General features: G+C 33.4%; 1 protein-coding gene across 4 annotated transcripts in view; it reads left to right on the forward strand.

Moving 5' to 3' along the window:
* The first annotated feature begins 16,497 nt into the window (after nucleotides 1–16,497).
* LOC136820239 (uncharacterized) overlaps nucleotides 16,498–27,578 on the forward strand; it is a 35,737-nt gene continuing 24,656 nt past the window's right edge. For 2 of the 4 annotated variants that reach the window (XM_067076432.1, XM_067076435.1), the window contains exons 1-10: nucleotides 16,593–16,870; nucleotides 20,171–20,242; nucleotides 22,317–22,388; nucleotides 22,510–22,661; nucleotides 22,951–23,160; nucleotides 23,480–23,688; nucleotides 23,956–24,070; nucleotides 24,348–24,523; nucleotides 24,830–24,958; nucleotides 25,157–25,298. In XM_067076432.1, the coding sequence (XP_066932533.1) occupies nucleotides 16,686–16,870; nucleotides 20,171–20,242; nucleotides 22,317–22,388; nucleotides 22,510–22,661; nucleotides 22,951–23,160; nucleotides 23,480–23,688; nucleotides 23,956–24,070; nucleotides 24,348–24,523; nucleotides 24,830–24,958; nucleotides 25,157–25,298 (1,462 nt within the window). In that variant the 5' untranslated portion in view covers nucleotides 16,593–16,685. Of the gene's footprint in view, nucleotides 16,871–20,170; nucleotides 20,243–22,316; nucleotides 22,389–22,509; nucleotides 22,662–22,950; nucleotides 23,161–23,479; nucleotides 23,689–23,955; nucleotides 24,071–24,347; nucleotides 24,524–24,829; nucleotides 24,959–25,156; nucleotides 25,299–27,578 lie in introns of all 4 variants that reach the window. The other 2 variants (XM_067076434.1, XM_067076433.1) reach the window with 2 other exon arrangements.

The raw sequence follows: 27,578 nt of genomic DNA on the forward strand, positions 1-27,578 counted from the left end.
CTCGTTGATTTAAGTCAGGACAGTATTCAACCCCTTATTGCAATGTACGAGGGACTTTGATGCATTATGCAACTCTATCATTTGTTAATGTTAAAGTTTGATGACCATTTTAGTCGCTTAACATAAAACGAAATAGAATCAAACATTAGGGGAAAATAAAAAAAAACCGCGACCTTTCTGGCGGCAAGATAATGAACCAAATGTTCAAAATTTTAGATCAGAAAGGAAAAATATTAAAAACTATTTTTGTATTTGATGAACCTGATTTATTTTGTCTTGCCCAAGCTGTCTGGGTTCGATTTGAATTTTGAAAACAATTGAGGTCATCAAAAAAATATTCATCAGCGAATCAATTTTCAGCAGGCAGTTGGACCAGAGTCTAATGTGGAGCCTCAATTGATGTAATTGTAATTTGAACTTGTAGGTATAGTGATCTTATCAGGTTGGAAATTCGTCACATGGGAAATAAACTTCCCCTCATTCTTAAAAAGAGTGTCGGGGGCAATACCCCCTCAGGGTTTTTGCAGTCTAAATTCTTTTTAAAATCAATCATATAAATTAGCGTTTGGTGCAAACAAAAAGTTAAAAAAATCCTAAACCGTCGGTTGACGGCAATTTTGCCACGAATTTCGGCCCCTCACTTCAAACGGCTCGCCAGAGCCCATGCGCCAACTCTAGTTTCTGTTTTTAACTGTATTTTCTACCGAGTTCTGAACATACTTTAAAACCACAATTTGATGACGTAATGTTTAGGATCTTTAAAAATGTTGACAAAATGACGTACTTAATGAACGATTTTTGAAGTGCTGATACAAAAATAATATTTCGTTTGTTATGAGTTCAACTAAACTTCCCCGACCCTTAAGTTATAAGAAAACTGTGATTGACGTTAGTCTAAATGAAATTGGTCCCTTGGGGTTTGTCAGATGGGTTAGGATTTTTAGAATTCGTAGAGTACTGAATCCACGTTTCAGATGGAATAGAAGCGTTGAGAATTTGCCACAAATTTCCCGGAAGTCTACTAAATTTTTGTTTCATAAGATCAAGCATTCGTCATTTTCTTTCTAAAACTCAACGCACTCATTCTTATGAAAATATTTCTAGAGATTCAAACTCAGGATAAACATTCAAAAAGTCAATGATAGTAGTCATGTAGTGATCAAAAACATTATCGGTTATTTTAAAGTCGATTTGTATGTGAAATTTGCTGAATTTGCATAAAAAGGTCATCTTGGACGTGTGTGTATAATTTAAAGATAGGATCACTATAGACTTTTTTCTTGTTTGAAAGTGAGATAATGTCATGGATCTGTCAAATTATGTCAATGGGAGAATTTTAACCGAAGGTCAATAGGGCTTTAAGTATGAAACACAAATGTGAAAATTTTTCAGTTTTTAGTATCTAATAGCGATGTTTTAGTGTTTTAATGTTGAACTTTTATTTAAAAGAGTTAGCATGTATTTAATATGTTTTAGAAGGGTTGAAGTTGGTTTTTGACGTTTTGTCAAGACTTTTTATGAATGGATGGAGAAGCGAAAGTTTAAATGAAATTGCTCTTAGACTTAGTTTTGGTTTGGTTGACTTGATTTTCAAATTTTAGGCAGAAAATTGCTCTTCTTTAATCGACTTGTTTTTTCACATTTTCATCGGTTTAATTCTGGTGCGAAGTCTTGAAAGGACCTTTTGATATTGGGAAATCTTATTAAAAACAATACGATCTTAATTACTTTCAAATGGGCTCTTCCAGAAAAATTTTGTACATGGGGGGTAGGGGGTGGAGAATATATTGGATATATTGTCCGGGGGATGGTAAAAAATCTACAAAATTTGTCTTGTTTGGGGGGCAAAACTGCTCTGTTTAGGGATAATTAAGAATGTCCAGGGGGTCAACTAATGCTTGTCCGGGGGTCAAAAGTCACAATGTCAGAGGGAGTAAGTTTTAAAAAAATGTTATATCCTCCACCCCAAATTTTTTCTGGAAGTGCCTAATAGTTGGTTCCTATGTGACCCGAGGCAATCAGCAATGCAATGGGGCTCTAACCCTCAACTCAGCATTCTGATTAGAAAAGAGTCCCCCTGTTTTCCCTTTCGAAAAAAAATTACGATAGATTGGATAGTTTGATTCTAATAGGTCACGTGATTACCATAGCATACACAGATATTTTTGGGGTGACCTGCATTATACCCACCTGGATATTATCTAGGCTTTCTAAGTTCTATTTCGAAATTCTTAAATATATTCTCATTCTGTATGATTCATTAATCTTCATATAAGACTTCTTAATAACGAACAAAATCATTAAAAACCCCTTAATGCTGATTAATGACCAGGCTATTACAAGCTAATCAGATATCTTTTATGTTGTGGTATCAATAAGCGTAATTTCACTTTAATTTTCAGCTGCTTTGGGTTATAATAGCATACTAATTGAAGACAAGGTATTGTTCGTTTGGTATCGATGAACAAAAAATATGGATAGTGAACGAGTTATAGATAGATAAAGTGAATCAGATTTTGATCATATGTTTAAATCAAAGAACTTGCAACTTTTCTTTGTAAAATAACAGAACTTGTGGCGTTAATACTTGGATAGTAGAGAAATTTTTGATTTGGTGTTCATGATTTATTACAAAGGATTTATTACAGGGGGGCTACGGTTTAACCTGATCCCCTTGTCAGAGCATAATTGTCTTGCTAATTCGTAAGAGTTTACAGGGGTCAGCAACGATAATCTTGTTGTTTAAAAAAAGCTAGACTTTGTAGTTCTGAATCAAAAGGCGACTGGATTCGTAAATAATCTTAAATTTGGGGTAAATCAAGAGATGCACCAACTTTTGAATTTTTTACACGACGGCTAGTCACATCGTTTAGCTGGTAAATCGTTTCGAGATTTTATGAAAGGGTTTCAGGATCCTCATAGAATTATCATCTCTGTGACTTTTTAGTTGTATGAGTAATATTATGAGCTTTCGTATAATTTTTGTCAAAAGGAGCTGAGCATATTCAGATCTTGAGAGAATGTAAGCCAAGAAAACAGACCCATTGGGACCCCTTCCCACTGAGAAAATTGGCCAAAATATCGTCCCCAATGAAAAATTATACTCTAATTTTTATCCCCAATGAAAATAATCAGATAAGCCAATCCTCACTGTAAAATGTTGTGCTATTATTTCCATCCTCGCTGAATTTCTGGCTCCAAACAATGGAATTCGAATCTCCAGCCATAAAAATCTTGGGTATATCAATCCCAAGCGAGTTTTGGTCCGTTATTTATTAGCCCTACGGCTGAAAAAATACTATTTGCTCTGTGAGAAGGGGGTGTTAGAAATATGGAAAAAACTAGAGGTTGAGCCAAAATTATCTGGTTCTTATTAAAAGCATGTTCTTTGGTTGTTTGGCTGTCTCTATATTTAATTTTCGAGATTTCAAAAGTCCCCCGATCTAACAATACACCCCCTTCTCAGACCCGGTAGGATTTTTTCAGCCAGTGGGGGTAAAAATAACGGACTGAAACTCGATGGGGATCGATATTCCCATAATTTTATGGCTGAGGATCTCTATTATTTCATTTTTGAGTCAGAAAATTTAGTGGGGAAAATAGCAGAATATTTTGCAGTGAGGATTGGTTTATTTGATTATTTTCAGTGGGGGACAAAAATTGGAAGATAATTTTCCGCCAGGGACGATATTTTGGACAACTGTTCCAGTGGGAAGGGGTCCCAGTGGGTCTGTGAGAAGGGAGTGTAACAATTTATCAGGATGAATATATATCCAAGGCTAAATCCAGCCTTCATAAAAGTGCTTTCGATTTTTGACAGAAACATGTGTTGCAGTGATAGCAAAAAAACATTATAAGATTACAAAAGTTTTAAGCTTTTAAAGGAAGTAAAGAGGGGAGGTTTTATCGTATTAGGGGTACGAAATTTTATTATGATTAAAAATCCCATCAGATAAGATTATACGACTTATACTGTATTTTCTTTTGTGTTCGAAAATCTTGGAACAGACAAATTGTAGTGTTAGCCATTTTTAACGACTGAATAGGAAGGAGAGAAAATATTATCAAAGATTCAAATATTAATTGAGAGCAAGAATTTGGCTATGGTTTATTAAAGTATGATATTTTTTGCAAAAGTTATGTTTTCCATACTTTTATATTAGGTTTTGCTTCAAAATAACCCTAAAGCTTTTTTCACATGTACGTAAAATCTTACACAAAGTCTTACGAAAGATCGCGCGCAAGCTTGTCTTTTTGGAATTTTAAAATACTACGTAAGCTTTAGGGAATTTCCCATTCTCTAAGGTCTTAAGTAAAGTTTTACGTGCATGTGAAAAAAGCTTAAGGGAAGATTTTTAGCATTTAGAGATGTCAGTGCGATAAAGAAGAAAGGCAAAGAAAGCTCTATCCGATCTTTTGGGTCCGTTTACCCATATTTTTGTGAATTGCATTTTTATAAGATAGGATGCAGCTCTTAATCATTTTTTCACTTCAAATTTTAATGCAGGTCTTCTGTCTAGAGACATTACTTTTTTTAACTATCTTTAGACTAAACTTTTGTAAATTTTTAAGTTGGGTGAATATCTAACTACAATGAAAAACTTTGGGAAGGGTGAAAGCTGTAAGGATTAATATATGCAGTGGCTAAAACAGTGTCATGAGGACATAGTTCCGCAATTTTATTGTTTATGTTCGTAGTTATGGTAACCATTGAATGGAAGCTCACCTTGAGTACGTTAGATAGGAATTCTATTAGGAGAAAAAACACTTCGCTTTTAGCCTCGGGCGAGGCAAGTCCTCCCGTCGGGGAGTTATCAACATGAGAGAAGAGATCCAGGTACCAGGAAGAGTAAAGAGTTCGTTCGGAAATGACACCGGCTAGGCAGAGTCGATCGTGCGTTCCCGTCTTCTCGAAGTGTTGAACGTTATTGAATTTTTATGCTTTATGGAACTGTATGTTTGGATATTGTATAATGAGTTATCGAATGAAATTAGACTTCAACATTTTGTGTCTCCCTCCTTGATCTACTCCATGAACTCCATCTCCTGTCTTCTAACGGCAGTCAGGCCGAAATCCGGGGAAAAACTTTTAAATAAAAATGTTGTTGCCGTGGGCCCAGCATTAGTAACCGGCTGGCGCACCACGACATCTGGGGGCTCAACTTTAGATGATGAGCCTGATGGAGAGATAGATTATAAGGGAGAGGTACTATGAAAAAATGGAAAAATTCAAAAACCGAACTTTTTAAAAAATACAACGACAATTTCAACATTTACAACATACAACAGCTGAAAATCGAACCGAATTGTTTGAATGCTGAGTACTTGAATAGAATATGAAACACTTTCTGTATTGTTGGAGAATTGTTTAATCGCTATGGTGGGTGTGGTTCTTGTTAGAACAGTTTGACATAGTTCAATACCTCAAGTCCACTTACAAGTTCTTTCAGCGATATACAAACTCTGCATTTTGTCTTAGCTTGCCTAGTTGCGTTTACCTTCGCACAATTCCAAGCTCAGACAAACCTAGAAGTTCAAATTATCGCCTTAAGAATCTAAAATGAACGTCTGGCAGCGATGTACGACAAGAAACCAACTATTTCGACCGTATTTATCGAATCAATTTTCCTCTCGGGACGTTCGGACATTGGGCGAGTGGCAGCTGAGGCATTAATCCACGATTTACTTGAAAAACTACGACAATTATTTCCTCGTTTAGTTAGTTGCCGCACTATCGACGGTACAATGGACATAAATTATAACAATAACAAACAATCTTTGTGAATTGAAAACAAACTGTAGCTGATTTCAAACTCTTCAAATGTATGCACCTTTCACTGAAACTTGATACACCTGCTTGCGAGCAGCCTTTCATCAAATTAAAATTTGATTGCTTACCCATTTTTCAAACTATAACTTATGATTTATTGATACCCAAATTACCGTCAGCCACGCCCCGAATCATGAACAATAATGAACAAACGTTGTATAGAAACCACATGTTAAATCAAACCCAAGCAACTTAATTACTAATGCTCTGATTTGATTATTTGTGGAAACCAAACGTCTATAGCAGCGTCCAACATGGATTCAATCGATTTTTAAACCGATGGCCGCTCTTCAGATAACCACCAACCTTGTGTCGGATACGATGTGACTATTGAAAACGTCCACGACTGCTCCTCTTTTGTTTATGAGCCAATCACATTGATGTTTATCGTACAAACTATTTGTATTGAGATCATATGAATCACCTAAACGTTGACCACGATGACTTTCCGATTTTCGATGAGTATGATAAGACTTTTAGATCTTTCTTAGCTGATTTTAATGAACTGTCTTCCGTTGCTGAACTGAGTGACAACCAGAAGCTGACTCTACTACCAACCCGTTTGAGACGAAGACCAAAATGGTATTTTCGAGGACTAAGCAACGAGCGAAAGAATACGTATGATAAAGCCATTGAAAGTCTGACTACTGAGTTTGACAATGAATCTCTTTTGAAAAAGGACCCCTATTCTATCAAACAGGGACAGTCTACGTTAGATGAATATGTTGAGAAAATGGAACAAATGTTTACCGAGCTGAATGTTAAACCAGATGAAAAGTTAGATTTCTTTATGGCTGGTTTAGACGAAAACACTCAAAATGATTTGTTCCTGAACGAGATTGATTCGTACGAAAAAGCTGTTAGAAGACTGAAGCTGAAGTTGTCAATCGAAAAGAGAAAATCGTCAAAATCGAAAAAACCCTTTACGAGAGATCGAGAAATGTCCGAAAATAAAGCACACCAGTCCAAAACCATGGGCAATGACCAACTTTGTTACGTTTGTCAAGAACCTGGCCATTTAGCGATTAACTGTTGGTTCAAAGAACGCTTTTTCAAAAAGAACATTACGAGCAATGCAAAAATATAACAAAAAAAAATGAAAACGATATAGATCCATTTTAAGAAAACTATTCGAAAGATTGGGGACCAATCTCCATTGTCGAGGGAGTGTTGTCATGAGGACAAAGTTCCGCAATTTTATTGTTTATGTTCGTAGTTATGGTAACCATTGAATGGAAGCTCACCTTGAGTACGTTAGATAGGAATTCTATTAGGAGAAAAAACACTTCGCTTTTAGCCTCGGGCGAGGCAAGTCCTCCCGTCGGGGAGTATCAACATGAGAGAAGAGATCCAGGTACCAGGAGGAGTAAAGAGTTCGTTCGGAAATGACACCGGCCAGGCAGAGTCGATCGTGCGTTCCCGTCTTCTCGAAGTGTTGAACGTTATTGAATTTTTATGCTTTATGGAACTGTATGTTTGGATATTGTATAATGAGTTATCGAATGAAATTAGACTTCAACATTTTGTGTCTCCCACTTCCTTGATCTACTCCATGAACTCCATCTCCTGTCTTCTAACGGCAGTCAGGCCGAAATCCGGGGAAAAACTTTTAAATAAAAATGTTGTTGCCGTGGGCCCAGCCTTAGTAACCGGCTGGCGCACCACGACAACAGACTCTAAAATCATTTTCAATAGCAAACTTTCTAGGTGGAAAGAGCTAAGTGGTCATTCCCATCTCAAAGGTTTTTTAATCAAATTCGAATATGATACCTTTGACGCAAGTTTGGGTGATCTACAAATCCGACTTTCTACGTTACTCTAATTTTCTATTACTTGACCCATTCTATATTTCGAAATTCACGTTTCATTATTTAAGGTCAAACCTCCGCAATACAATACGCGAATCTCTCTGTTTTTCGAACGAATTGACTTTTTCAGGACTTATCAACTGTACACTCTTTATTTAGAACAATTTTATAAGAACAATAGTGTGGCGCAAAATTAACACAAGATATGAACAATTTAGGATCAATGCTGAGACTGGAATTGCTGAGTTTAAGCTTTTAAAGCATAAAAAAGTGTAAAAATTTGGTATAAAGCCGCGATAACTCAATTTTGACTAGAAAATGGAAACACGATAAGAACAATTTGAGGCTCAAAGTGCCTAAAAAGTAAGAACAGACGAGCATCACCCTAAATCTACTTGTTCTCATTCAAAAAGGGATTATACATTGTTCTCCAAAATTTTAATCTTATTTCGAAACTTTCTACTCAGTACGCTTCAATAAATATTTCAAGAATAAAAAATATCACAACAATAAAAAGAAAAAATAGACAATAGTAAAGTAAAAACATATGTCACTTTTCACAATAAAATGCAAAAAATAAAAATTACTGCTTAGATTTAAACCAATTGGATGTTTCGAAAATACAAGTCTTAGAAGAATTGGATATGAAATTTGTCTCAAAACCCACAGAGCGTTTTTGCTTGAGAAGCTTGAGAAATAAAAAATTTGGTTGCCTCGTTGGATAGAAGATGGAAATTTGATCAAATTTGATGACTTTTGATGAAATGTTTAGCAATAAAGTGACTGAGCCACTCTAAAAATCGTATTGAAAGACAATTATTTAAAGCATTGGTTTAAACTGTTTTAAAATTTAGTACATACAACCAAACGCCCAAAGAAGGGTTTTTACCTATCGGAGAATTTGCAAGCTGAGTTGACTAAGTTTTAAGTCATTTCAACTACAACACAGAAAAGTTCGAATCATTGAAATCTGGATTAGAAAATGTTGACTGTATTTGATTAACCGATTTTTTATAAGAACAAACGAGATAAGAATATAAAACTTCAATGGCCGATGAATTAAGAATATTTTAAGGCTTTCCAGACTCTATAACACCTGATTTCTTAGAAAATTGCACGTAACAATTCTCACAAAGTAGTGAAGATAGAGGACATTTTAAGAACTCTTTAGGCTTAAAATTTAAAAAGCTAAGAACATCAGAAAGTTTCAAAAATTTATATGTTCTTATGAAAAAACGTTTCCTTATTATGAGAATTGAAATAGTAGCCGCACCCGTAGCCGCAGTGGAAATGAAACAGATTGTTGTTCTTTTGTTACAATGTATCTTTCTATTGTTCAAGAAACAGATGTGTTCTTAAAAACCTTATTCCCAATAAAACATGGTTTCTTATAGCTTCAACGAATGAAAAATTCCCTTTTTGTAACAGTTTGTGGGTTAACTCAATAGGGTGTCCAAGGAGGGTCCCTCAAACATACATCGAAAGTTTGTAAGCTTTCTGATAGACACGTCAATGCAGACTCTATAGTGTATGAATTATTTGGTATCTTACATTTGAATATAAATTAAGATTTAATTAGGTTTTTTGTCTGCTATAGCTCTCCCATATTAAAGTTAAACAGCGATTTTGAGAAGAGGAAAAATATAGCAGTAAGTATAAAATTATTTTTTCGTGAATTTTTAAATAAAAATGAACAAACTTTCTTTCAAAATTTGAAATCAACACTCACGGGAAAAATGTTCATATTTATTATCATTTTGAAAACTCAAGTTCAAATGTTTACACAAATTTTCTATTTTTATGAATATGATATTTTGTAGTAGATAGTGCGTGGACGGTCTGAATATATTGTGTTGAATGGGCCCTCTTTCTTTTCGGTATATAGCCCTGTATAAAGATCCTTATCACTTTCGTTTTCATGAATCATGATTAAAATTTATCATATATCGTAGATGGATTGTTGGTTTTTCACGAAAGGAGTCTAATTCTTCTTGTTTTTCTTCTCAAGGTTTCTTCTTAAAATTACTTCTCTTTTCTCGTTCGCTTGTTGTGTTTCGTTATGACAATATGTTAGACCCCTGATTAATTTGATCCCTTCTGTTTTGGGGTTTTTGATTATTGTTTTTTTTTTGACGAGCTGAAAAATATGGTAGTGGACCATTTTTTGGACTGTATGTTTCTTGTTTCTGCTTTTCTGGTATTACAATGTTTTTTTTTTGTTTTCCGCGAAAATCATGTTGTTATTTCGCGGTGTTTCATTGAAAGGGATCTTGCATAAACAGGGAATGAGGAAATGAAGCCGTTAAACAGTCCACTTGTTGCTTCCCCGGATTGAAATTAGAATCACAATCGCAATATTTCGTGAAAAGTTAATGCATCGGCATTCATTCGGGCAATAAACGCATGCTAATCCTGTTCAACGTTGGTTTTTTTTATATTGAATCGAGCAAAACATAAAAACTAAAGCATTTTAATTATTTAACTGAAAGAATTTGAATTCGTTTATACACGTATTTAGGAGGTCTTTAAACCTCCTTGATTTCTGAATGGTATTTTTCAGCAATTTTATTGCAATTAATCGCAATAACGATCTTAATTTGGAACAGTTTAAGTTCAATCAAAAATAGTCACTCGGAAAACCTTTTTGGTGGGAAAATCAAATTATAGTGCGAACAATATCAAAGGGTTACTCGTCATGACTACTAATGGTTGTCAATTTGAAGTCATGCGCAGTAATTTTGAAAGAAATTCGGCCCTGTTATCAGTCGAAAACTTTCGAAAGCTTGATACTTTCGAGTATGGTTGATTTCCGAATTGGTGAAAATACTGAGATATATCAATCATGGTATTAATTACTCTGTACCAGAGTGTATCTTATCGCTTCGTAGTACACTCTGTGCGCATTGTCTGTTTGATAAAGAAATTCCCGTACGGAGACCTCTGCGATGAAGTATGGTTTATATTTCTCTCATCGTTTCCCCTCTCTAACCAGCACTCCATCGCAGCGGTCGGTTTGAAAAATCTCAAATGAGAAAAGACAATGACAACAGACCCTCTACGGCAATAAATTTTGGTCTGTGTACAGACAAGGTATTAATGAGCCCAGAGACTACTTTTTCATAGGCCGAATGAAGCCGTCCGATGGCTTGTTTTCGATTTGCCTTAGTTAATAACAAATAAGCCAATTCAGTCAAATCAAAGTTAATTCTAGACAAAATATTCATATCGAGTATAAAGTATAAGTATGAAGACTATGTGAAACTAAAGATGACCCTCTCTAATTCGATCCTCGAAAGAATGGTAAACCTCTTCTAGGTAGAGAGAAAATTCAAATTATAGAGAGCGTCCTTCGCAAGACTTAACTAGCTGAGAGGAACAACCCTTTAGTTCGATTCTAGCGAGATATGAATAATAGAAGTCTACCGTATTTCAATAAAATTATTTTATTATTAGCGGATACACGTTTTTTATTACCTGATAATAATTCATTCAATTTGTATTCCTGTTTATAATGTTGATATGAATGAGGAAAAGTCATCACGCTATGCTATAGGTCAAGTTCAAAGCGCGAAAGGGCTGGCGCGAGGCGGACCAGTTAGGAGGAGCATTTGCTCACTTACTTATGATAATTGATGACGTAAGACTTTCTTTAAATGGTATACGTAGATTTTGTTTTGATCTTTTATGCATGCCATAATATCTTAAACTAGATTTTATAACTTGAATTTTGGTTAAAAAGTTATACAGGTGACTGATAAAAGGTATAGTTGAATATAAAAGTTATACAAAGTTTTACTACTGGAGCAGTTAGGCTGTCTATGTGAAGGTGGACTGGCCCGGCTAAGTGATTATAACACAAGTTGTTGCATTGCAACGATATATTATGGAACTTTAAATGTAAATCTATAATCTTCGAAACAAAAAATGTCCAAAGAGACAGGGGTACTTTATCAATCACTTGGACACTTTCAAGGTTCTAGTTAGAACCGGCTGGTATGTGGTTTGGCAAGTAAACCGGCATTTAGTTCTCCAGAGCCGTCTAGGTTTAAGGTTTCTTGTATCCTCTAGCAAATTTGTGCTACTCTTAGATATACTAACTGTAGTTTTGTATAGGTCTGCATTTAAGACTATTTAGGCTTAAGCTATAAGCTTAGGTTGCTGTACAAGAGCTTTATTCTAGGCTCAATCAGAACCGTCTAAGCTGGTTCCTAATGATCCTAAAGAGCATGTATAACTATAGCTATAGTTAGCTTAGAGCCTGTCGTAAGACTGTGACAACCTAAAAGAGGAACCAACATCTAAACTACACTACTAAACAAAACTTTTCGCTCTAGACGCACAACAAAAGCCTTTGATGACATCATAAGCTCGACAATTGACAAAGCATGCATGTGTCTCAACAAAAATACCTTCACAAAGATTTTTCTATCAAAAAATACTTTAAGCGCAGCATGAACTTATGTTTGACACAGCAGTATTTTTTTAAGAACGAATAAGCTTCTAAAAGGTATACCGAGCATGCCTGCTGGTCTTTCTATTAATATAAAAAGGGGTGGCATTAGAAACAAAAATTAGGGTCGGAGTAACAGAGGTAATCGTCCCTTAGCATTGCCATTTGTTCAATAAATTCTTAGGTCTATTTTGATTACCTTAAGGGAACTAATTTTTGCAGGAACTAAATTTTGCGGTTTTTGCGGATTTAGGCCCAAACCGCAAAATTAAGTTCCCGCAAAATTTTTCAAATACGAAAAACAAAGGTCGAATAATTCACAGTACGGCTCTAATTTTCTTTCAAGTGAGAAATCCGCAAAATTAAGTTCCCGCAAATATTAAATATTAAATCTTAAACTGCAGGTATTTTGATTATTTTTGGTCTTTTTTGTTTGTTTTGGCGATGTCATCACATGGAGTTTTTATGAAATACGAAAAATCTGATCATGAAATCAGCGAGATTCAAATGTTCTCAAAAGTGTTATGACATGGTTTTTGAACCAGTAGGAAAACCTCTTTTTTTTCATTTTTATTTTTCGATCTTTTAAAAAATCTCAATCTATTAGATAATTCTCCACGGGAATATCTTTCCAACGGTGTTTATCGTTAACATAACATAAATGGTTCATAGATTAAAGTATCCGCACAGACTTTGGGAGCGCCGCAATTAATGTCCCCTTTTTTATACCTCACCCGAATAAAATACTAAGTCGAGATTGGTATTCTTTTCTTAGTTGGGGTGTGTACGCGCATTTAAAAAGAAGAAATATTTGAAAATTGGAAGTTACTGTTAATACTGTTAATGCCACCAAATCATGCGTGTAAGAAATTCGATGCAGCAGATTAATTAAATTAAGATGCATTTCAATGTTTACTTTATTAAATCAAATACTCCCTTAGGGAGCCTCAGAAATCACTTCAAAATGTATTGATGCATAATCTGTCAGGCATTCTTTTAAAAAGGAATGCAATTAACTACAAATTGATCTTTAATAGGAAGAGAGGTTACAAGAGACTGTCTATACTTCATGGACGTTAAAAAGTACATATTATATAAATGATAGCGATCTTGTCATTCAGAAATTTCAAATTGGAAAGAGACAAACATTTGGACAAAGTCTTCTGGTTTAACTTGACTTGTAAAAGAGAGAGTATATAGTAGACATAGAGGAATGACTGCGAAGATGTTTTAACGTTAAATGGAACCCTACCTCTAACTACAGCTGGAGACGAGCGCTACTTACTAAAAAGTCATTTGTTACTATATATTATCTACTGAGTTTAAGTTGTTACAAACTTATATATTTTTTCTTTCAATTCTCTTTCACTCACTCAATTATTATAGTTTTTTTTGCGCTAGTGTCCGTGTCCCTTTGTAGTGTTTTATCTTTTTTTTAACAAACTACTGATAAAGAAATGTTGCAAAATAGTTTTCCTTTCTGCGCTGACTGATTATGGATGATTTATTTTATATTGTGGTATGACTTTTAGAGCATTATTTTTTCTTTGAGTAAAGGCAATGGATTTTAACGATTTGAGCTTCCTGTTAACTTCTTCGATTTTATATTTTTAAAACGGTGGTATTATTTTGAACGGAAAGTAAATCGTTTTGTGTGACAAAAGTGGAACATGGATTTAGCGGAGTTTTTTTGGCTAAATTGCTAAATTTTTAAATTCCGGAAGAAAAATCTTATGATATGCGTTTGTAGTATTATGGCTTTAGATACTCATATCTAACACGGCCGTGATGAGGATTACTTCGCCAACAAGTTGAGAAAATGTGAAAGATTGGCACTTGAGAATGGTGGAAAATCTCCGGATTCTAAGGATCCCAGTGGCGAATAAGAAATTAGTGTCCTTTTCACTTTGTATTCGTTGCTCTGCCAACTGTCACAAAATATTTTTTCAGCGTTCACCTGACGTTTAATGTAAGCATTATATGGATGTTATACGGGCATTTTTTGGGCGTGGTAAAAGTTTTGTGTCAGCCGGGACATTCTGATTTCTTATCGAATCTCTGTTGGACAATGTAGAACCAATAGACACTCAAGTTGACGAAATTTCTACACACTCTGACCATGTTAAATTAGAGTAGAGTATAAAACGGCCCAAACAGGACACACTCGTATGTTTTGTCAAAATAAATTTTGCTGACGGTCAAAACTTTAAAACGCTTATCGAATTCTCTATTATAAAATTGAGAGATTAAGACAAGTTTCTTTAAAAACAAGAGAATATCTAAGTTTTTTTCTCTAAAGAGGTAAACTTGCTGGAACTATTTCTCTGAAATTTGAGTCTTATCAACCGTCATTTTATGTTTTGACAAAGGTTTTATATATTTTTTTGAAATCTTAAATTTTTTTTCTCTGATTTGATACGAGCGAAAAGGTGTCTAGGGGATTATTCGAATAAGTTTTCGTGATCTCGTGCTATAAAATCTGTAGTACAATATGAATCACCCTTGTTGAGCTGAGAACAGATTCTCCTCAAATATCGAAAGCGCTTATAGAGGTTTTTTTGTTTTATGAACTGTTGATACGAACGTTTGAGTACGTAGTGTACATAGTATTGGACTTTTTAAGTTTAAAAAGTGGAAAGATGTAAGTTAAAATTTGAGGTGTGGTATTCGAAGATCTTTTGCACGTTATTTTATTTAAGGAATCTGTAGTCCCAAGTTATAACCACGGATGGTTAACAAAGTATTTAGAGTTTAGTTCGAAAAAAAGCCAAAATTTTATTCACAAAAGATTACTCACTTCGGAATCTAGGGTGCAGGTACCATGGTTTACGAAAGTGTAGGAGTAAAAGTTTTGCTTGTATGGTCTTGGAGAAATGTTTGGTCATTTGCAAGAACAGGAAGAATCGTAGTCATATTTGTTCTATAACTGTTATATTTAACTTTAAAGTTTGTTTGAAACAAATAACATTAAAATGACATAGAACTATAAAGGTTTTGTAAGTGTTTTTGAAACTGAAAGTACAAAACCTTTAAAAATTCACGACATCAAATTCGTTCAAAAGTTCAAGGATTCAGAAAATGCAAAAATGACAATTTAGATGTACAATTGCACCATTGAATTCTCCTGGACAATTTAGTACAACTAATCTGACAAAAAGGTTTTGAATACCATATAAACTCAGCCATAAGTTTTGAAACAGTGGCATGGAAAATTATCTAGAAATAATAGACTATGGAAACTATTACCAGGCATTTATATAAGGAAAGGATTAGCAAGACATGGAATTTTTTCATGAATCACAAATGTAAATATTAGAAAAAAAAAGACAAAAGTTGGGTTTTCTATCACGTTTGTTTTTGAATCTTAGCAGTGAGAGTATCAAATTACATTCCAACTTTGTTGATAGCCTCTCTCTACGTACTAACAACACTGTTTCGTGTTTATGTACTAAAATTCTTTAGGACAGAAAATAGAAAAATACAATATCTATTACACTTTGGAGATTTAAGGTATGGTTAGATTTTGAAAAGTTGAGAATGTTTTTGCTTCTTTGGTATATTTGGGATCGTCTTTAAAGTCATAAAAAAGTTTCTTGGTAAACAAAACACGGGTGCAGTGATAACCCGAAACAATCAAAATATACGAAAAGTTCAAGAGTGAAAATACAAAGAAATTGTAATTTGTTAACCACAAACGCTTCAAACTTGATTCTTCTTCAAAATTACGAATCTTTGTATGACTGTTTGTTTTCTGGAAGTTTTCGAATAAGTTTGATTCTTTATAAAGGAAAGGAGTACTTTTCAAAGGAGATTGAGGATTTACCATTCGATGATCTCTTTATATCATTAATTGAGATAAGCATTGTTGATTGGATTGAGTTTGGGTTTCTCTTTAATTGATGTATAGTATGTTGAATGAGGATGATTGTTATTTTATAAGATTTTCAGATTTGATCTTTAATAAATTTCATAGAAGGGAGACACATTCTCCTTACAAAATAAACATTTAAGGGGATTACTACTAAATTTCGACTTGAGAGTTGTGTCTAAATATGCAATTTCATGTTGATTGTTATGTACATGTCTATAGTCATGTCTGTTTTCATAGGATAATGTTTGAGCTAATCTTTCATGGTTTGAAATAACGTTTTAAAAAAGTTTGTATGAGGGTTGTTTGAATGACCTTTAGAAGGAGAGAAAATTGTCTGGAAGTTTTATGCTAGAGACTCTCTTTAAAGTCTCATTGGAATTTAAAAATTTGTTTCGACATGATTGAATAATTTGAAAAATAAAGAAATGGATCGATTCATCACTATTTAAGATTTAGGATTTTAACATATGTGAAAGTAAACAAACTAGGTTTTTGTAAACATCTAAACATGTTTAACATACTATTCTTGTTCAAATATAGAGAAAACTATAAAGAAACTAAAAGATACAAACACAATCAGAAGAGACAAGAAGAAATTATTGGTAAATTGCTGGACTTGTTTACATAATTGTATTAGATATATTATTTTTTGATTGAAATGGATACTTGGAGGTAACATTGAATTGAGGAATAAAGAATTGGAACGAGAAATACAAAATACAGAATATGAGATTTAAAGATCTAGTAATTGTATTGGCAATTTTATTGCCATCTGTGAGAACGTTGGAAATAACAGATTGTAAAGATGTTTGGGAAAAAACTGAGTTGTCAACGTATTCATATACAGTGGATTGCTCGAATCTTGGTTTCACTGAAGTTCCGGATCGAATACCAGATTTTACTTCACAATTGTAAGTTAATAAATTTGGAATTTTTTGTTATAATGAGTTTTGAACATACTCATGGTTCATTTAATATTAAAAAGCCTAGCAATATCTTCGAAGTCTGCTAAAATTATCTTGATAAAAGTGTTACCTTAATTGCCAGAATCGAAAATACAAAATGACATTTTGAAGCTCCGATTCCTTGAATAGAAGAGACTTAAGAACGAAACATTTTTCATCCTCAAAAGGCTTTTTTTGTTTTTAAGAAAATTTATTCACACATGATAAAAACTGCAATATTGAAAAAGGACATGTTTTAAACATGAAACAGGATTTATATAATTGTCAGTCTATGTCGAGCTAGACAGGGGCTGTTAAAGAATCTTTTCATAAATCATGTTAATGGCCATTGTAAATCTCATTAACAAAATAAAAAATAGTTACAATTATCTGAAGGCCATTTTAAGCTATTTAGTAGATATTAATAGTCGAAAAAGTATAAGAGGCGGAAGCATGAAATAAAATGAATGAACTAAATTTTCATAAAAATCTACTATGCTTTGCTTATTATTTGAATTCAAAACTTGGTTCAAAGTATCTGATTAGGATAGTTGATTCCATCATGATTTACTTATATTGCAGACAGCTTGAATTGAAAGAAGATCAATTCAGGAGCATGACATTTCTGGACATTGTTTAAAATATTTTGACAGTTTATTTTGAAAGTGATGCACACATTAAAAAAATGTGTAATAAACCACACTTGACATATGAAAAACAATACATTAAAGAGATGTCGTCATCATACAAAGCAAAAAATAAAAATCAGCAAAGCCAAGCAAAATAAGTGTCTTAATGATGATATCAACCCAATGGAATTTGTTTTTAGATTTGTATCTTAAAATCTTAAAATATGAGAATAACCTAAACTAAAATAATGCAACTTGCAGGTTTTAGCATTTGGACTTATCCCCTTTAATGATTTTCCATAGCAAAATAAATTTCAATTGCTACAACAATATATGATGAAATATGAGAAATAAATCAAAAATGTCCTATCATTGAAAACTAAGATAAGAAGGATTATATCTTTTAGTTGGCTATTTATAAGTATAAAATACTGTCTGTACTCTCAACTTAGCCCTTAATCATCTCAAACACATCTCAAGGGTTGTTATTCTTTATCTAAAAAGACGGTTAGCTTTAATGAAACAACATTAAATGAGCTGAGATTTTTCACATCTACTTATCAAAAAAAAATTCTTCTTTCAAAGATATCTGATACACTTACCATTGATGACACATTTATTGTACCGACAAATAGTCTTTTTATTTTTAAAATATAGACTCTAATATAAAGCAGAAAACTGTTCTTAAAAGAAACAGAAAAATGCCTAAATTTCTCTACAATTTAACTTGCTAAATTTCACTAAATTTCAGATAAGGAATCTAAAATCTATACCGTCAACTGTTCTAACTTCGGACTATCTGACAAAACATGGGACGGCCATTCGACCACCATTTCACCGAACCTCCAAAGTCATTTGATTTGAGTTAATGAACGACGTATTAAAAAATACATGATTTCTCTTTCGCACTGAGTAGGCTTTTAAATCAAAATATGAAAAAAATCTGTAGTGGAACACACGCGAGTATCTGGAACGAAGAAACAAAGTAGCAAAAGTAGCAAAACAATGGAGCGTTTGATATCTCTCGGGCAGCAAGTTACACACTCATTATTTGTTAATCCCATCAGGTGATAGGTGGTTAGACGGCAGGCGTTCTCTTAATCTCCAATCAACGTCCAGTCATTTTGAATGAAAACAAAAAAGTTAAAAAGAGCGCGCTATCAGTGAAAGTTATCGTGACATGTAATGACAGAAAGTATGATTGATAAACTTGGTGGAATTATCAAAACAAATTTGTTGTCAAAGAGATTTAACATTAAGTGAAAATACAGGCCAGATATCAACAGTCCCATGTTTTGACCAATCGTCCCAAGTTGGAGCAGTTGACAGTAATTATCTGAGTAAATCATTCAGAATTTCTTTATACTGAGACAAGTTTCAATATATTCTGCATTGATTTGCCATTTTCTGATTTGAAAAATTAAAACTCCCTTCTAAAAGATAAAGCTAAATCTAGGCAGGCCAGATCCCTGAATAGATCATTACCACCAACCACTGGTACTTGCTTTTTCGACCTGTTGTTCGTTTTGTCAACCCGTTGTCCGTTTTGTCAAATGGTAATTTTCTGCAAATTTTTAAAAACCAGAAATTATTTCTAAAGTGCTCTAACTTACTTCTGGAATAGAGTTTTAAATATAAGTTTTAACATTAGACTTAAAAAATGTTCCAATAGAACTCTTCCAAATTACAATGCCATGTTGAATAATTAAAAACTCCAGCTTCAAACAATAACACATTGATGCCATAAGGCAAGCCACCTATGGCTGACAAAACAGTAATGAGGGTTTGATTATCCTTGGATTTCAATCTTAACTATCTTGACATAATTTGTTTTATTAAGTCAAGTCATTAATACCAAGTTTTATTGCTAGGGCAACGTTATGGTAGGGAGGTGGAGGTAAACAAAACATCCAATCAACGTTTGTTTTTCCTTGCAAGGGTCCCCTAGGCTCATGTAACAAATTTTGATGCTGGAACTTCCTGGTATTTCTAATTATTAAAAATGATTTTTTGATTACAAAAATGTCTATACGGAGCCACTAAACTCCTCCAAAATTGAAATGTCCAATGAAAGAAAATTTAAATTTACTGAAATCACCATTTTTGCCAGAACTTAAAGAATTGAAAACATTTAAAATGCCAACAATTTTAATTTCCTTAGCAAAAAGAGGTGAAAGGGAGTGCCAATGGAACTTTTTCACATTTGCCACGCGCCCCAGGGCTGGGTGGTGGGCAACAGACAGAAAACTGAAAAACATAAAAAAATTGAAGAACCAGCCCCTAATTCTTTTATGTTTGGGACACCGACCCGCATCAATCTGCAAGAGAGGTACCCCCTGTAGGTTGTAATCACACTCGTAATATAAAAGTCCAAACAAAAGAAAAAGGGAGAAGACCTACCTTTAATTTCGTTCCCCATGATACATACAGTACAGTCTTTAGCAGCCACCACACGTTTTAAATCTTTTTTTTCGCGCGGTTTTAAAGCTACCATTTTGACTTTAACTACTTTCACTTTCGTTTTTGAGAAACGAAAATGGTAGCGTTTTTAAGCGCGAAACTTAGAAACTAAATGTGCTAAATGTACCATTGTTATTTTTCGGATTATAATTTTTGTTGTATATCTTCTTTCTTTTAGAATCTTGAATGGTAATAGTATTTCATCAGTCGATCAAGCATCATTCGATGGATTGACTTCACTGCACTTTGTGTAAGCACCACAAAAAAAGTTGCCTGAATTTCAAATTCAATGAATGTTTTCACAAAAGTAATTCTTTATTTGTCACATATGCACACAGTCGTTTGTATTACAAAACCTTGGACAGATTCAAGGTTTTGATTGTCAGTTGGGCTTGAAAGATTGATTTGCTTATTCTAAACTCATTAAAAAACTATGTGACTGCTTCTAGTGGATAAAGATTTTTTTGAAAACATTCCTTTTTTTGAAAGTTCTTGGGCAACAAACACCAAGGTAAGTATATATATGAAATATTGCATGCACCTCAAAACTCAAGCTTCAATTGTGTTTTCTCCTATTGTGAACTTTGGTATTTCTTGTTAGTGGGCCTGCTCAACACAATATATCCCAGACACTATCTCAATTGAATCTACATGTGAATCCTTATAATATTTAATTGAAATTTGACAGCATTTGACAATTGAATTTTAATTAGTTACTGTATTGGATTAGCTCAATTGTTAGGTTCAATTGAGATTGTCCGGTAATATTTTCAGTTGATATTCAATAACCAAATAAAACCTGTTACAAGCACGAAACAGTCCATTGATTGCAATGATTTCAATTTTGTCAGCCATGCTACCTGAAATTTACACAATATAACTTTTCTTGGAACAATCTGAGATGAAGCATGAGTAACACATCGCATTTATTTTTTATATTTTTTTTAACTTTAACATGCATCCCACATGCAAACATAGATTTCAGTATTATAGTTGATCAGCATTACAATAAGTATATAGATATTCAAAAGGTAAATTTATTTGGTCATTGAAATTTATCAACCCGAGGTGATGTAATATTTAACAAGCCGGGTAGTGGAGTTTAATATTTATCACCAAGGTTTAATAAATCCAATAACCAACAAAAACCTGTTGAACTTATGTTTTATTATATACCTAGAAGCAAAAACAAAACATAAGTTATTGAAATAGTTAAACGTTTCACACTCGTAAAACACTCTCAAAATCAAACGTTTGAAAGTTTGTTTTTTTTAATGATTTTCTAAATTTTTTGAGTCATAAAATTTGTTCATGAGATTGACAATATACCGGGTGACCCACGAAAAACTTCAGACGTTTCCCGACATCTTGAGGCCGAACAAATGTCCCGAAGTGCTTGGAGTTTTGATATTTAGAAAGTAGATATCCTAACTTAAAATTTGAGCTATCACTTTTTAAATTTGACCAAAGTGGTCTCTACTTATGAGCTTTTAAAGTCAAAATTCACTTTTCAGAAAGTGTAAAAAACACGTAAAAAAGAGGTATTAAAAATTTGTGCAATCAATTAGAAAATCACTTACAAATTGAATTATTTAACGAGTTTTATGACATTAATAATTAATAAAAACACCTTTAAAAGAAATTTTTGTTTAAAACAAGACTAGTTTTTATAAAAATTGGCGCTTTTGTAGATTTTTCAGATTTTTTTCAAGAACTGTATATCAAAAACGTCTAAAAATACCAAATTTGATACCCCTTTTTTACGGGTTTTTGACACTTTCCGAAAAGTGAATTTTGACTTTAAAAGCTCATAAGTAGAGAACAAATTGATTAAATTTAAAAAGTAATAGCTCAAATTTTAAGTTAGGATATCTACTTTCTAAATATCTAAACTCCAAGCACTTTGGGACATTTGTTCGGCCTCAAGACGTCGAGAAACGTCTGAACTTTTTCGTGGGTCACCCGGTATTTTTAACTATAAATTTCTTTGATAAACAACAAGAGCTACAAAATATTCAAACTTTGAAAAAAAAATTCTACTTATGTACAATGGCCTGTATATCAAGAATTATTCAATGGTTGTTTTAACCTACAGGTATATAATAATATTTTTTATCAAAGTTTAATATTTATTATGTAACACTTACTAAATTAAATCCATTTCCAGAATTTTTACATGCACAAAATATTTTTATATATGCTTCATTGACTTGCTTCAGAATTATTTAATATCTAGCATGACTAAATAAGCATGTTCATCTACGCATGAGCTTCTAGCATGCAGTGGGATAAGATAAATTATTACTGGATTTTTTCTCTTTTAGTGATCTGAGTGGAAATGATATTGTTTATCTTGAAGAAGGTGTCTTCAAAAGCTCGCCTAACTTGAAGAAATTGTAAGTAGTTTATGGATGCATCCCTATTTAGTCTACTAAAGAAATACAGAGATGAACTTGTTTTCATAGACGGACACAAATGACTAAAAGCCAAATATTGATTGTTTTACTTCTTTCCTAGGGATTTGAGTAGAAATAAGTTATTTTGTGACTGGAGAATCTGGTGGTTAGTTCCTTTTGCACGAAAACTTGATTCGTTTACTGGTGCTTGTTTTCAACCAAGAGCACTTCGTGGAAGAGACATTAGAACCTTAAAGCAAGAAGACTTAGCAGGTATTTGAAAATTTTCAATTAGAATAATGTGAGATAATTCTTGCTGCGATTAAGCACTCAATTTAGATGGCTTTCTCTCAAAAATTTAATTGATCCTAGGGGAGTGTCTTGTTTTAGCTTTCCTGAAAACTAAATGAAAAAGTCAAATATACTTACATTAACTTCAACATTGAATGATATTTTTTAAACAACCTATGATTTTATTTAATCCAAACATGATAGTATGTTTACATATAAATTTTTCCATGAAAACATTCAAATATGATATCAAGTTTCATATTCTTTTCAGTTGATTGTTTAAGTGTGAAGAAGCTGACAGGTGCAACAAAAGATGGAGATTATGAAATGCGTGTGTTTGGGCATGACAACAGAATCGCTGAAATCTTTATTTATTGCTACGAGATGGCATCAGATGACCCAACTGAGTTTCTTTCCTTACCATCTGGGGCTGATACAAATTTTGTAAAGATTGATAAAGACGCATGTGACTACAGTGAAGGTAGTTATAATTTCAATACTATTCTGACCCTTTTAAAACTGATGTCTTTTTATGTCATTCCTATATCCTAAAAAGTATAATGATGAATTGCATTTAAATTCCAAAACTATCTTTATTTTTTACTCCTACTTGGAAACTCAGTTTCTAAAAGTAAGCAAATTATTTGGAAATTTCTCTAATGTTTGTACTAGCTGAGTTAGAATCTGTTATTTTATATCTACATAAAACCACTATTGTGTATAAAGCAAAGACTGAAGAATTTATGTTGTTTTAATGATAGTTGAATTTTGAATTTAATAAATGAAATATATAATTTTAGATTTACAAACTGTCCTTGAATCCACCAATACAACTAGTACTTTCACTTACGTCAAAATTGATTTGAGAAGACTGCAGCTGATAGCTAATGATTCTACCTTGCATCCAAGATCTCGAGTGACTTATGGAAAACCAACTGTTTGTGATTCTGTTATGTGTACAAAAGGAATATCCTCAGTTGATCTTAGAGGAACACACTTCCAGTTGAAGGTAAGGCATCAGTCAATTAATTTGAATTCCTCTCTTTTTTGGTTGTTCCTACAATTCTTAGAGAATCTTTTGTCTCAAAGTCTGTGTGCAATACAGGAATACGAGTTGTATGATTTACATTTAGATTGAACTTTGATATTTTATATGATCGATGATTGGACTCTAAATTTTAATGAAATTAAAATCATTTTCACATATCACAATGGTTTGCTACATTTAAGTCCTTTGGTTCGAATTACTTAAACTTTAATTTTCACTATACTTTAGGAAACAAAATCAGCCAGGCAAATCAGCAAATGTACACAACAATGTGGAGAGTCGTGCTCTCATCCAAACCATCTGACATTGAGCATTCTGAATCCAGTCAAAAATCCATTTGCAGGTTTGTTGATATTAGTCACTCATTTTGATGTATGGTCCTTGATAAACCCTGTAATTAGAACTCGTAACGTATTCCTATTTAAAATACTTTCCATGAAATTATTACAGCTTCTTCAAAAGCATCACATATCATTGATAAAACACAATTCAAAACAAAAATTTAAGAATGTTGTGATTAAATTTGATACTTGATAAGAACAGAACATGATCAACTCCATTAAGAATTTATAACATTTTTTTCAAACTTAAAACTTACAGTACCATTGTTTTTGTTTTAGCTTGTACCCTTCCACTTGGTATGCAAAACAGCAAAATTCCAGATCTAGAATTGACTGCATCATCACATCGCAGTCCCTACTTTCCTTCACATGCCAGAATCAACAGTATGAAACACATGGGATGGTGTGCAGAAACTAATGATGGAAACCAAGAGTTTGTTATTCACTTGGGAAAGGTAATTGTGGTTTCAAAGTTACCATTGTTGAATGTCATAAATTAAACATATATATTTAGTAATGGTTGAAACCAATTTGAAAGGTTGGTTGTGATCAATCTCTTATTTATTGCATAATTACACTTTTATTTTTATATAGGTTTCAAAATTAACTAAATTAACTTTAAATTTTACATACTGAACCCCAAATTTTCTGACAAAGCTGGGATCTTTTGCCAGCTTTCTTCTTGATGAAAAAGAGAGAAACAGTTTCAGCTCATTGCTTAACTTGTTACCCAGATGAACTTATAACTCATTTTCTCATAGAAAATGACAATCTCTGGTATTTCAACACAAGGGCACAGACCGTCTCAAAGTTGGGTTAAAAGTTATGAAGTATTTTATTCAGTTGACGGCTTCAATTATGTAAATTATGAAGAAGTTGGTGTGAAAAAGGTAATGAAAAATGTTGTCAACCATTATGAAAGCTGTAGAGGAAGCTTTGTAGTTTTAGTAACATGTTCCCTCTTTTCAATTTTTTGTATCATTTCAACATTATTTCTTCTAATAAATTTTGATTCTTTTCTCTATACAATTTTATTAACTGTAGTCAAGTTTTCTGAAGAAAATATAAAATCCTCTCTCTCTCTCTAGATATTTCTTGGGAATAATGATAATTACAATCTGGTGACACATTGGTTTCGACCACGTATCATTGCTCGATTCGTCAAGATCAAACCTGTATCGTGGCATCAGAATGTTTGTATGAGATTGGAAATTTATGGCTGCGAAAATGGTAGCTTTATTAATCAAAAATACTTTATTATACATCTTTCTAACTAAATAATAAATAGAATTAACTAATGTTTTTACCATCAAATTTAAGGGAATGAATCTTAATAAACCAGCCGAGGCTGGAAGGTCAGCCAATAGAGCTTAGCTAGATAGCTTTAATAAGTGGGTTAACAGATGTAAGAGATGCCCCGGCCCAGGGGGGGTACTAGGATTGATGGGTGTTGGGTATGTGCGTGCCAGACCTCTTGACCCTTACCCTTAGAGAGACTGAATTTTGGTGAAAAGGTGACCCTTAGAGAGACTCAGTGTAGAAAAACCCAACCCTTAGAGAGACTTTTTCACAAAAAATTTCTATAAAAAAAAAATTTCACTTTTTTGACTTTTCACTTTTCTTTGACCCGAGTTTGTGAAAAAACCGACCCTTAGAGAGACTGATTTTGACTTTTGTTGTTTTGGTAACCCTTAGAGAGACTTTGGGAGGGGGAAAAACCCTACCCTTAAGGCACGCACATACCCAGCACCCATTTTTGCCTAAGTACCCCCCCCCCCCGGGAAGAGATGTACTGAAACAGAGTAGACCAAAAATGTTGAATAATGTACAAAATGTGAAACATTTGATAACTTGATTTAAAATTATTTAAAACAAGCCTGAGAGCTCCTCCAACCCCCCCCCCCCCCCCCCCACGAGAAGATCAAAGTATACTTCTCTTTAGCATTGTAGCACTGTTTCTACGACATCAAACAATTAAGCTATAGTTCATTACTATAAAATAAAAGAGAAACATAGTGTAATTAAAACTTTTTGTTAATTTCATTCCAGTCAGTTATGATACATTTTCTTCTGTTGGATGTAGACAATATCCATATCCAAAGTGTTATCTAGAAATAAATTAGCAAATTGCCAAAACGTCAGAACCAAAATAAAGATATCCATCAAATATACATAGAAATTGTACTTTTTGTTTTACTTGATAAAACTCCAATAACACTTTAAACTAACAAGCTACAAACTTTAAGTCACAAAGCACAAACTCCAGAAAAACACAATTTGCATCAAAATCTTTGCAAAACGTAGTTCATATTTATAACATTTCAACAGGAACTGTATTTTGGTAGACTTTGTCAAATTACAGAAACCATTTGTCAGTTGTCTGCAAGGCCAATGAGTACGTAAAAACTGACTGCTATTCAGTCAAAGCCATAATTTGGCAAGGTCAGAAAAACATAATTTACATCCAGTCTTCGTAAATAAATTTTGCAGTTTAGTACCGTCAAGTTACACAACATGCACACAACCATCTTGAAGACTTTGCTGGTCGCAAATGATAATCGAAAGGAAAACTTAAAATTCATAACTATTCAGGGAAGCTCATTTTTCCCCCATTTTGCTTTAAACTCCCTTTTGATTGGTCTATGAATTTGGGCGATCGCTTTACCGCCTTGACAGAATAAACACACGACCATAATAAATAAATTCAACAGGGCAGCGGAGTAGCAATTAATTTCAACTGCGAGTCCTCTCTTCTGTGCCAAGCACTGGCAGTGTTTTTTAAACTTTAAAACAATGTTAAATGAAGACCAGATGGATCTGTTTGTTATGACTGTGCAAGTTGTGACGTGAGAGTGCATGTTGTGTAACTTGACGGTATAATTCATTAAATTCTAGAAACCATTTTTCATAACTTTCTGCAGTCCGCTTTCTGCAAGTCTGATAAGAGATATGTATAAAAAGTTATCGCCATTCATTCCATTCCATCATTCAGTCAAAACGTACGCCAAGGTTAGAAAAGGTTAGAAAAACACAATCTGCGTCCGGAACTGCGTGAAAAATAGTTAGATCAATTTCAACAAGAACTGTATACATTAATATTAAAATATAATTGATCAAATTTCAAAGACCATTTGTCATAATTTTGCAAGTCCAATAATAGGAGATGTGATGTCATCATTTGGTTCCCGTCATCTGACCGACCCTGATTTACGGTCAGCAGGTAGAGTTGGAGAGTCGGAAAGCTTTTCCGCTGCTTTGCTGGATTTCCAACGTCGACCTCTGCACGCTCTGTGTTTACAAGTTTTCAAATCGAAGTAGCGAGCCGCATGCTAATGGAGAGTAAACCGAAAACCAGTTTATCCACGGTTTCTCAATTTCTTAATTTGGATCAGTCCACACGGATTCCCTTTCAACAAGATGTATAGCTGCTTCTTAAAAGAAAAATATTTTCGACCGACCGACCGACCGACCGACCGACCGACCGAATGACCCCCACTTTTAAAAAAAATG

Source organism: Clytia hemisphaerica, unplaced genomic scaffold, assembly GCF_902728285.1.
Source record: "Clytia hemisphaerica strain Z4C2 unplaced genomic scaffold, Clytia hemisphaerica genome assembly, whole genome shotgun sequence".
Taxonomy (NCBI): Eukaryota; Metazoa; Cnidaria; class Hydrozoa; order Leptothecata; family Clytiidae; genus Clytia; species Clytia hemisphaerica.